At 34.4% G+C, this 12746-nt stretch overlaps 2 protein-coding genes across 2 annotated transcripts; both read right to left on the bottom strand.

Moving 5' to 3' along the window:
• Nucleotides 1–2369: 2369 nt before the first annotated feature.
• On the bottom strand, nucleotides 2370–5372 carry LOC131068481 (probable cinnamyl alcohol dehydrogenase 2). The gene is made up of 6 exons (XM_059218390.1): nucleotides 5126–5372; nucleotides 4927–5040; nucleotides 4592–4819; nucleotides 3573–3858; nucleotides 3036–3189; nucleotides 2370–2826 (listed from the first exon to the last, which is right to left on the bottom strand). The coding sequence occupies exons 1-4, from the start codon at nucleotides 5212–5214 to the stop codon at nucleotides 3714–3716; spliced, it is 576 nt and encodes a 191-aa protein (XP_059074373.1). The 5' UTR covers nucleotides 5215–5372; the 3' UTR covers nucleotides 2370–2826; nucleotides 3036–3189; nucleotides 3573–3713.
• LOC131855820 (probable cinnamyl alcohol dehydrogenase 7/8) lies at nucleotides 2621–3578 on the bottom strand. The gene is made up of 3 exons (XM_059217511.1): nucleotides 3573–3578; nucleotides 3036–3189; nucleotides 2621–2826 (listed from the first exon to the last, which is right to left on the bottom strand). Exons 1-3 carry the CDS (start codon nucleotides 3576–3578, stop codon nucleotides 2621–2623), a joined length of 366 nt encoding a protein of 121 aa, XP_059073494.1.
• Nucleotides 5373–12746: the final 7374 nt, after the last annotated feature.

The raw sequence follows: 12746 nt of genomic DNA, 5'->3' as shown, positions 1-12746 counted from the left end.
AACTGAGGCTAGATTTGTCCTCTACCCCTGTTTTGAGTCTTTGGAGGATGATGTCTTGTGGAATATTGTTCAAAGAAAGAAGAGAGGTCTCCCTAAACAAGCTTGCATTTCCCACATCCCAAGTCAAGGGTACTTAGAATGCTAGGACAAGGCTCGGGTTTGTGCAAGTGTCCAAGTATGTTTTGTCTAGAAAACCTTATTGTAGCCTCATTGTATGAGGTTTATAGTGTCTTCAAAACCATCTTTATGTTGGTAGTTTGGTTGTTTTCGTGTATTGGTTTAAGGTCCTTCCAAAACACGGTCGTTAGTGGTTTTCTTGTGAGTTTAACTTTCATCGATCTTTCCCTCTTGTGTTTAGGTTTGCAAGGCCTTGTCAAAATTTGTAATTTTACCCCTTTAATAAGAAACAAGCAATATTTTGATCAAGCAAAAACAACATTTTTTTTTTCAAATGAATGATTTTTTTCTTCCCTAAAAATAAAATAAATTATAGATAAAATTAACTACATATAGACTCACATATTTGAAATTTTATCTTACACTAAACCCTAAACATTAAACAATATTTGAATCTAAATTCTAAACCCTGATATTTTGAATCATAAACTGGAGATAATAAACTAAAATGTGAGGCATAAATCCTAGATGATAAATTGGAGAAAAATGGCAGTATTTAAATGATGTGGTGGATGCTCAATTTGTTGAACATAATTTTATTTGAATATTGTAGTGCAACCTGTTCATAGAAGAAATGTATGTAATTTTCGTCATATACAAAGTAGTTTCTGTCTATGAAATGTCTGTGATATTGCAGTGCAACCTATTCAGAGGAAATGTATGATTTCATTACCGATTGGATGGAAGACTAGTTTCTATCTATTCATGAGCTTAACTGTCACACGTGTAGATGTTTGATTTTATATTTCTCAATCATAAAAAGTTTCTGTTTATTACAGAATATTATAGAATATTTACATTTTTAGACACAGATTAATTGTGTGGCCTTTGGTGTATTTTTTTTCAATTGTAATATTGTTAAGTTTGCACGCTTTTCATGGTGAAAATTTTAGAGGTTTTTTTTAAATGGTTATTGGGCCTCTAATTGTTCTACATATTGTCACAAGACATCAAAATTATTTCAGAGGTACATACAATAAGACTTTTTCAGTTAATACTTTGTTTAACAAGCCTGTTTTTTGATTTCAGGCATGATCAATCTCCATTATAATTGCTGGAATGGCCTAGACTAAACAAGTATTGGGGGTATACAACTTAATAGGAATTCATTGGTGGCTATTGGCAGTGCATGAGTGGGCCAACAGAAGGAAAACAAAGAGGCTAAATGTCATGACTCAAACAGAGAATGAACGATCTGATTGCAAGAAATAATGACTAGATGTAGATGTTGTTCAGGGTAAATAAGCTCAGCTTTAGATAAAAAATTTTGTGTTTAGAAGGTTGGTCAGTTAGATAGTGATGGCCAGTTTTAAATCATATATATTAAGCAACATATTAAGTCTAGAAAATGTTAGTCGATTTTGATTGTTTAACACTTTTAAGCTTAGAAGTGTATTCTTAGTGTGACCACACACCTTAAGCAACATATTAAGCCTAAAAAATGTCAGTCAACTTTGAGTGTTTAACACTTTTAAGCTTAAAAGTGTAAGCTTAGTGTGTGTGATTTAAGCCGTTCCGATAGTGACAGAGTTTGCATGGCTTGGTTGAGCTAAGGAGGGGAATGATTTCATAGTTGAAGAAATTCAAAACAAATATTCTTAGCAATTAATATGCCACCAAATTGATCAATAGATTCAATACAATGCAAAGAGGAAGAGTTGTAGAAAAAATTATAAATATCAGGATAAACTGATGTAGGATGGTTGTTGATTTGATGAGCATGTAACATTCATTGAAAGGCAAATTGAGCAAAACAGAAATGAAATAGATCCTTGTTAGGCTGGTGCCTATGTTGAACTTGATGTTGTAGAGTAATGACAATAATGTTGTGTATGTGACTGAGTTTGTGTCTTTTGGCATAATTTGAGTAGGCACTGTATGCAAGTAATTCTGATACTAGATGAATTAAGCAACACCACCATGCATGCGATTATCTTGTCTGTTTGAATATTTGATTCAATGCATGTCTTATGACTCTTTTATGAGGGAATTCAATTCATGAAATTCCTTTGAAGATCACACCTTGGTAGATTAATGTTTGTATCATGATAAATTGTAGCCAAATTGCAAACAAAATATGTAAACACATTTTCAAGGCAATACGCACAGAAAATTATCATTGAAGAATATATGTTGCATGGTGTTGTCTCTAGAAGAAAACATCCCATGGACTTCATTTGTAAATTCTGGCGAATTTTAAAATTTTATAATACTTTTGAATGCTGTGATTAATCTCCATGCACTAAAATACCTTAAAATCTTATTAGAAAAGAAAGTGTCAAGTCCCCTTAAGATTGGAGAATTTTGATCATGCTTGCTCTCGGATTGGGTGGATCAGGTCAAAATATATATATTATTAATGGCACACAATTCTAAACCAGTTTTAAAACCTTATGAATACTGAATCCTGCACATATTTATCTTAGACGGAGGATGATAAACTTTATTCCTTATCTAGATTGGTAGCACCCACATCAACCACAAATCTGTAACGAACATCATTCTTATCTAGTCTTTCCATTGCTTCGTTCAAGTAGTCCATACCCACAATCTCAATCTGGCATGAAACTTTCTTCTCTGCACAGAAATTTAGAGTTTCCTGTGTTTCCTCTATGCTGCCAATGCAACTCCCACTTATGCTCTTCCTTCCTGTAATTTTTATACAATTTGTTAAGAATATCCATATTCAGAACCCACTTGAAACCACAAACACCCAAAAGAGATTCAACTACTTTCATTTGCATGGTCACTTGAAAACATAGGATACCGTTAATTGGATGGGGTCTGGGGATATTTTTAGAACAGGGTGGAGTTTCTAAGTAAAATAATGTTTTGTTCTATAAAGCTGAGAAATTTACCAAGGATTAAACGGTTAGAGGAAAAGGTGAATGGCTCCATAGTAACCCCAAGGATAATCAATTTTCCATTGATCTTCAACAGGGAAAGATATGGTTCCATTGGGTGGCATGCTGGAATGGTGTCTAGTATGTAATCCAGGCTCTCTGCTGCTCCCTGCAGTACAGGTAGACATTAGATATATAGCAATGTGACAGAAAATCAAGAAATAAGCCAGTGTACCTTATTGAAGCTTCAAATTTTACACAATTTGCATTTACAAAAGAACCTCAAAGTGCTTTAGCTTTGCTAGGCTATGTATGTATATTGTACTACAAAATGCTAGTACATCAAACCAGGGAAGCCAAAGTGCCTTAGCTTCGCTGGGTGATGTTAGTAGAGGAGGAGGATGCTTACAGATCAACACAGGGATTTGCACTCCAAAATCTACTTAGGGATTGACAAGGCTGTCAAGTGTGTATGCTTTATGACCCAGCATTATTTGACAATTATTACCCACAGGGTCACATTATTATTAAGACAAGCCATAAAAAGTATACCTGCATCTGGGTGGTGTCTTTGCTAACAATGTATTCATCTGCACCAAGGACTTGAAGTGCCTCTTCTCTCTTGTTATCAGAGGAACTTATAACAGTCACATGATGCCCAAGGGCCTTGGCAATCTTCACACCAATGTGGCCTTAAACCCCTAACCCCAATATTCCGCATCTCTGGCCAGGCTCTGTCGTTGCAAAGTGCTTCATTGGACTGTAGACTGTAACTCCAGCACATAACAGTGGTGCAGCTTGTTCAAGGGGTAGACTTTCAGGGATATGAACAACAAACCTGCACCATCTCAAAAATTTATTGTTTTACACAAACTGAACTATGGTGGCGGGAAGATTGGTCCAACTCGACTACAATAATCCAGGCTAAATCAAAATAACAAGATATTGCAGAATCAAAATGTACTAGCAGACACCTGCTGCTTAAGAAAAGTGAGTCAGAAAGTATCTAATTTCAATTCCAACATACGCACAGTGGGTTGCAGAAAATTGAGATGATGTAAATGACTGAACACAGCAAAATAGATTATGCAATATAAGGAAATAACATCTAATTTCATTTCCAAGATACACACAGTGGGTTGCAGAGTTAATATCTAATGGTGGGGAATGACTCTGAAGTCTGAAGTAGAAAGAAACTGTAAGGTGTGTAAGCACTGACTTTAATAAAATAGAAGATAAACAAATCTCCTTGATATCTGCCCACAATTAAGTAATTTTAGACTAAAAAATAAGTTTGGCTATTGAAGTCAAAGATCCGCCCCTTTACTGTAATTAGAAACTTCAAAAGAATATGCTATATGCTATTTTTATCTCTGCAAAATAAATATTGAAAACGATTTGGTCCAAAGGTTATTAGAGTCGTCTTATCTTTATCTTTCCAAGATACCCATTGGTGAATCAATTAGTGATAGGGGCAACCCAAAGTGAGTAAAGATAATCCAATTAATTGAACTGAAGCAGAAGAGAGTGTTAAGGAACACAAAACAAAATCCCCAAAGAGAAAGACTTACATCTGATCAACTACCATGGTACTTGAAAATCCTCCCTGTGTAGGCTTGCCATCAGGGAACACATCATTGTAGATCCAAATCTTCTTATTGCAATACTGTTCCATTTTTTCACCACAGGCTTGGCAGCTCTTGCATGATCCAACCATACACCCCACACCCACATGCTCTCCTATCTTGAACTTCTCCACTTCCTTGCCAACTTCAGTCACAACCCCTACCACTTCATGTCTATTCCACAACAGCCATGAAAGAAATTGTTACAAAAACTTAAAAAAACACAGAACTGAACATAAAATTGGATATCGTAGTCATAGCATGTAAGTTAAGACATTTACCCAGGGACCATGGGATAACGAGATAGTCCCAAGTCATTTCTGATCTGATGCAAATCACTGTGACAAATCCCACAATAAATGACTCTGAGCATCACATCTTGGGGTCCTGGGTTCCTGCCATATATATGTAGAGCATTCAATTATGAAAGAACATTGGAATGTAACACTAATGGGAACAATAAGAAGTAGAATTTCGCACCTGAGTGTGAATTTGTAAGGAGACAAATGGGCAGAAGAGTCTCTTGCTGCCCACCCTGTAACACATTTCTCAAGCTCCACACCGCCCATGGTTATCTGATAAGGTAGCTCCGAAGCAAGCAATGTATTTGTAGATTACAAGATATGCTTCTTGCTATGGAGAGCATCATAATTTTACATAGGAAAAATTTATCTCATGTAAAACCATTTATGTGAGGGTCAAAGTTTGGATTGGAGCTCATGTCCATTACTGTAACGTTTGTATTAGAGAGGTTGGAGGATGATGTTACTTGCACTTCTTAGAAATGTGACTCACATTCCTTCCAAGGTTTCCGGGGTGGTGTGACCCGCGCTTCTTAAAATGGAATTGTCTATGAAGGTGTCAAAAGGGAGTATGATAAAGACAATAAGTTTTATTTAATAATTAAATTAAAAATTATAATATAATTATAATCAAATTTTTAATTTAATTATTAAATAAAAAAATTTGTTTTATTAGATTTCTTTTTTATGTCTGCATATGCTCACTTGTCTTTAGTTCTGCTTTATAATCATAAATCCAATATTTTTGTTAAAATAATTAATAGTTTTGATATAGAATTTAATTGTTAATATCTAGGGGAAGACCATCACTAGCCGGTCATGTTTCACCCTCTAATTTTTTAATGTATTTTAGTCATTAAAAACAATTACATCTTATACCAATACATGTTCAGTAGTTAATATACATTTGGCTATTGAAAGCAAACAACTATACATATCTATTTCTAATACAAGACAAGTTGCATAAAACTAGCATTTGCACCAAAACAAGATGCAATGGTTACAATTGTGGTGAAAAATGGCAATCTGTAAGCTGTAAGGCACAAACACTTCAATAAATCATTGCATGCATTGTTAGATAGATATAATCATGAATATAAAAACCACAATAGATCGATCTATTGCCTTCTAAAAGATGAGTAAAGACTTGCTCTCAGATTTATCTAAGCAATACCAGTGACTAGACTACACCAAGACGAAGAATTTAATCTATATGAGCACAAAATTAAGCTAAATGGATGCAAGATTAAGCTAAATGGATGTAAGATTAAGCTAGATATGCAAGATCAAGCTATGAATGATTAAACTAAATATGCAAAAAGCTAAGATGCAATAATCTCAAAACACAATATTCTTAATGACTCTAGAGCAAAAACAACATATTAACAATAAATCTCTAGGGTGTCTTGAATGAGAGATGAAAGACTGAATTTATAGAGAATCTAAAGAGAGACCAACGGTCAAGATTGGTTAATGATGAATGATTGAGATTCCTCAAGAAAAAGTACAATACATGTGAATTGAAATGGTTGGGGTGCTTTGATTCAGTTTTAGAGGAGATAAGATTGAGTTAATCTTGAGATAAATTCCAATTAAGCTTGATTTAATGCATTTGGATTAGAAGTTTGAGTTTGCATTAAACTGATTGGAGTCGTGCACTTGAGATAAAATTAGTCGACTCCATGCACATTCCTCTTATTTGCTCAACATTTTTATTAGAAAAGGTCTTTTCAATGCAACTAAACTTCTTTCCTCAATATTTTCTTTGAGTTTTAAGTTTAGAGAAAATGATTTATTCAATTTAATTGATTTTCTTGTTTTTTCTGAGATTTCTCAAATTATCTCAAATTTAGAAAAAGAAATATCTCAAGTTGATTTCTTTTCTCAATTTAATTCCTTTTTGTAAATTAATTTCTTTTTTTTCAAATTAATTTCTTTTTAATGATTTAATGGCAAATTGATTTATTAATTAAATATGCTAGGATATTTAATTAAATAAATAGGATAATTGATTAAAAATATTTACTTGAAATGATTACTTAATTAAATAAACATTTAATTAATTTAGAATGATTTATTTTCCATGTGACATTGATGATTTAGAAATTAATTAATTAGGTGCTCAAGATTGATTTAATTGTCTTTGGTTAGGACCTTGGTGATGTAGTCAAGATTAGGGGCCCACGGTTTAGGTGACCATTTTTAGGGTATTACATTTGCCCCTCTTTGAATTGATGTGTGAGAAACACAATGATTCAAAGAATAGTTGATGTCGAAGAGATATCAGTTTTGAACTTGATGGCTCACAAACTGATGAAGATCGAGATGTTCAACTTGATTTGAAGTGATGAAACTAAGCAGGTTTATTAAAGCGATACCAATCTCAAACTTGATTGAACTAGAATTGGTTGAGCAAAGAGATAAAACTAATTCTGGACTTGATTGAACAAGAACCAATTAGCGAAACAGAATGTCCAGCTTGATTTGATGCGATGAAACCGAACACCTATTTGGATTGAACGTGTTATCACTGTCAAAAAGACTCTTTAAACCCTTGATTAGGTTTAAACGAATAAATAGCTTGATGAGATGTGATGAAACTGATTACCGTTAAGAGACTGATTCAGATGAAGTCAATATCAGCTTGATTTGGTGCAATGAAATTGATATGCCCCTAGAGATTGATTGAAGCTCGATTAAGCTTTGATTTGAAAATATTTGTTGCTCGGCTTTTGATGAAGATATGAAAAAAAAAATCTCGACTTTTTGATGATGTAATCACTGATAATGATGATGTAATGATGTAATGAGTATGCCCCCTCGGGAGCAAAATCAAAAGATAACGAGATCGCAGTGATTTTAGGCAATTTTGTTTAATAAAATGATTTAGCGAGGATAATCAAAGCACAAAGATTAATTTGAGAATTAATTTGAAATCAGAGTTGATTTAGAAAATATTTGAGCGCAAAATGATGTGAAAGTGCCAAGTGGTCAACATTGTGAGAATTTGACTAGAAAATTAACATCAAATTTTGATTTCGATCCCGAAATTAGCGAAGAAATGATGATTGTTTTAAATTCAAGCTCTCATTCAAAGGATGAAGATAATAATGTTATCATGTTGAAATCACTTGAAATGCACAAAACGTAGTATGAATGCAACCTAAAAATTAGTCACTAGATTTGGTATGCTTAATTATAATCACTAAGCGTTTTACAATGTCAAAAATAAACATAAGCACCAAGGCATAAAAAGCCAAGATGACCTGAATGTCATGCCCTTTTGATTTAGCAAGCAAAAATAAGCACCAAGGCATAAAGAGCCAAGATGACCTAAATGTTGCTTGCATGCAAACACACCAGACAAAGCAGAGTTCCTTTCTTTTTATATGCAATACTGATTATCTTGTCTGCAATGACCCTTTTATCGGTCATATCCTAGGACAGATTAAGCATGTATCTAGATTGCACAATAAAGAAATTTACTCAGAACACAAACAAGGAAATTATTCCAACCTCCCTGTAGCATACAAATAAACGGAGTCGAGGTATGTCTGGTGATTTCATCTTGATGTGAAGGCACTAATCATACACACTTAGCTTATGAGATGTTTTTCAAATCATCAGAATCACTCCTACAAGTAGAAAACAAAGAAAAGTATTATGCCCCCAGTCCTTGCTTCTCTTAGTCAAGATAGACTTCCTTGAGTTACTCAAAGGGAATAATAATTGAAAACCAATTTAAAAGACAACACACAAAGAAAATTTCAATCAAATCTCAAACAGTTTTAGTGATTGTTTTCATTGTTCTTGTTTTGTCTGGTTTACTCAGTGGTAAAACTCTACAGTAGTTTGGAGACAGTTGACTGACTTGGATTGGATGACCTAGTAATACTGACATAAAGATGACTTGGTTAAACTTCTTAGGACATTTATATTGATCATTCAATTACCCTAAGACTAGGATGTTGATTGGTTTCAAGCCATGATGGTTCCAAAAAGAACCAGGGTGTCACAAAAGCGACTGAATGATATGTACAAGTTAAAGCAAAGATGCAAGAAAGCGAGAAATAAAATAGGAAATGCCAAATTTGTGTTGATAGATGGAGCACTTCAGTATAGGAAATAAGACTAACCTAGACAAAATCCATCCACCATATTGATCTATGTCATTGTTTTGATTTGTGTGATCATTGATAGGAATGTCTAGTTTCAAAGAGTGAGTACCTCGTATAAGGCTGATCTGTCTGGTTTCGAGTGTACCCTTCCTTGTATAAGATATGTTGATGTCTGATAGAGTGATAGATTGATTAACAAGACATGCAATAAGTTTGATTGCACACTTTGAGAGTTTGTCTGTTGTTGATTTGGTTTGATGGATGGTCTATGCTTTCTTGCTTTGATTTTTCAGTTTTTGATTTTTTTTAGGACATTTTATGACTTTTTAGGATTTTTTCAGCTATGCCCCTAGTATGCAAACCTATATGACATGATGATATGCAGAATGCATGTGGAGACAATAAAATTTTTATATGACCTATGTTAATGCAATATGCATGATGAAGATGCATTTCCTATTCAAACAAGGATGACTGTATTTGTTTAGCATTTAATACACCAATTGAATTGGAGGTACAAAACATTTCATAGATAGGAAGTCAATCAATCCTTAAGGTCCCTTGGAACATCCAAATTAACACACTTAGTGACTAGGATTTACAAATAGAGACGTGAAAAAATTCCCCATTAGTTCTTGAAACTTTGATATTTTTTTTGCCCATGTGTGCAAATGAGTTAATTCTCGCTCTTGTGTTCACTAAAGACCTTTAGCATCCTATATGACTAGCTACATGGATTATTCTAACTTCAAAAGTATACCAAATAGAGCCTTGCTGCCAGCAAGGTTATAGACTGTAATTTCTCAAATATTGTTCCATTGCCAGTAGGTGTTCATAGCCCCAATGGATTTACTCGCATGTTCCCATAGTCAATCTTTTTGTCGCACTTGTATGCATGATATTTCAGTTAGATATCACTGTTATTTTGTCTTGAGATGAATATTTGGCATAACACTTTTCTTTTTTATCTTTCTTTCCTTGACTTGTAAGTAATGAAACCTATTTGGGTGTGACAATTACAGTGGTGCTGAAGTAGAATTTTAGATTTTTCACTAGTCATATGATCAACTAGGTGTCTAGAATGAATTAGAGATTTTGGTAATGTGTTTGAGATATAGCAACTAATAGATTTTGGGTTAACAAGTCTCAAATAGTGAAATCACTACCCAACCATAAGTAAAGTGTCGTCATGGGGTGATGTTGAAAATGGATGACCTTAGGACCTCAAAGACTTCATGTATGAATATCTAAGAAAGGAGATGACCCTTGTTTGTCTTGAATGCAAACAAATGGACAGTTGCCTTGTTTTATTAATGCTGCTATATGCATGATAGGAGATGGAAGGACTCTAGTGTCTCGCTTCTTTGGATGGTACACTTGGAATAGGTTTTGCAATAGACCATGGCTATGATAAACTAGGGTAAATTCTTATGCAAAGGATTGGATAAGGGGGATGGAAGGGTGAAAAATAGGTGTTGGATAATGGATCAAATATTGAAAGGTTGGTGCATGAGTGAATGGAAATTTTGGTGGGATCAACATTGGCACACATCTTGAGGGGTGGTGGAGTGATGGAGGAAAAGTGGATCTCAGATTTTGAGATTTGGATGGATGAATAACTAGAGATTTTGGGATATAAGGATCCAAAATGGATGAAGGAGGTGATGGAGGAATAGATTTGGAAACTTTGGATGGAGGAACAACAATTTTGGATGCCAGTTTGGATTTTTCTTTAGACTTTCGTGCTTCAAGAAGCCACTTAGGGATCCACATGGTTTTTAATTTTTCATGCTTTTGTAGTTCCTTGGAACACATTTCTTCTACAAGTGCCTTAGGAACCCATATAACTTTTGATTTTTCTTTCTTTTGCTTAGTGGGCCTTGGTGTCCTTTTAGATTTTTCTTCTTCTTTTTGGATCATATTTTGCTTTGTTTTGATATGTCTATTAGATGGGACATGTTGATCCTTGAATACATGTGGATTACTTGACTTATGCCTTTTATGCTTGGCATCCAAATTGCTTGGAGAAGGAAAAGAATGTGTAGATGGATAAGAATGATATGGAGGTATTTTGGATGGATGGAAGGTGCTTGAATATGTATGACTTTGTTGATCCTGCATAAGGGATGGAGGGATATAGGGGCCTAAAATGAATGGAAGAGATGAAGGGGAAGGCGTGTATTTAGATTTTGGTTTAGTAGGGAAACCAACATCTTGAGGAATGTTACTGAGGCCATGACCCTTAATATTTTCTTTAATATGGAGGCGTTCTTGCTTGTGAAGGTCTACCCTTTTGCTTTTATAAATATTTTGACTTGTAGGATACACTTTGCTTTGGGAAGAAGACACGAGTCCATTATGAGGTATGTAGGGAATGCTATGATCATGAAAGGGCTTTGTAGGCATGATGGATCCTTGAGGTGAACATGGAGGATTATGACAAGGATATGAAGATATACTTTGATTTTGACATGGAAGAGGACCATTTGATAGAGTAGGAATCGTGTTTGAGTCTTCATTTTAAATAGGATCATTTGAAAAGGTGGAAGAGGCATCATGATCTTGCTTAGGAAGTGGATTAGGAATGGAATTTGGAAGGATTATTTTCTCTTGAGATGGAAGGGGATCATCTTGGAATAAATGGAAAGGTATAATGGGATCATCATGGGATAATAGGGAGATAGGATCTTGGTCAACAATTGGATGGGATGGCCCTTGAGATAGCCCTTCAAGGTCAACATGAGAAGTTTCATCATTAGGTTCATTATTTGAGGGATATGGTATGGATTGTTGTTGAGAAGCCTTAGAAGATGGAGGTGTCATGGAAGAGATGGAGGCTACATGTGGGCCATTGCTAGACACAGGTTCATAATTTTGATCATGCTTGGTAATGACATCCGGTTTCTCCTTAGGTGAATTATTGGGATCTTCAATTTCAATAACACCATCATCAAGGAGGTCTTGAATTTTATGTTTTAATTCCATGCACATTGAAGTCCTATGTTTGTTATGCCTATGATATGCACAATAATTACTTACAAATTCACATCCCCATACGGTCTTGTTAGACAATATGATAAGATTGTGCTCAAGAAGCTCTTCAAAAGTTGACTCAATCGATTTCCCCAAAGGTGTAAACTGTCTGTCTAGGGGATAGATGTATTTTTGTCTTGGTGAAGATGTCTTGTGATCTTGTATGAGATTTGGCTTTTGATTTTCAATTACTTTCTATTCCACCTTATATAATTGTTTTAGCATTTCTTGAAGTCTGGTGTTCTTGATATCATGAAATTTTATCTCAAGAGGGGTCATTGAATCTTTTTGTTGGGCTTGAATGTCATATATTTCTCTCTTGAGATCTTGAATTTGTTGGGACAAGGTAGCCATGGAGATTTATGACAGTTTTAATTTGCAAGAATGGATTAGTTTGTAATGAAAAAGACTATCCTTACTTTTGTCAGCTTTCTTATGAGAATTTCTAGTTCGAACAGGCATTTACAATTAATGTGACTGAGAGCTATAAGTGATACAAATGTCAAGATCAAATCAGATCTAGTTGTTCATTGAGGTAATCATTGAGGAAAGTGATTGAGACCAAGTCTGGTTTTAGGAACAATCTATCCTGTATAAGACGTGATCTAAGCATATTAGGTTGATCAAATTGATATAGGATTGATTGAA

Source organism: Cryptomeria japonica, chromosome 3 (assembly GCF_030272615.1).
Source record: "Cryptomeria japonica chromosome 3, Sugi_1.0, whole genome shotgun sequence".
In the NCBI taxonomy this organism is placed as follows: Eukaryota; Viridiplantae; Streptophyta; class Pinopsida; order Cupressales; family Cupressaceae; genus Cryptomeria; species Cryptomeria japonica.
This window is presented reverse-complemented; position numbering and strand designations above follow the sequence as displayed.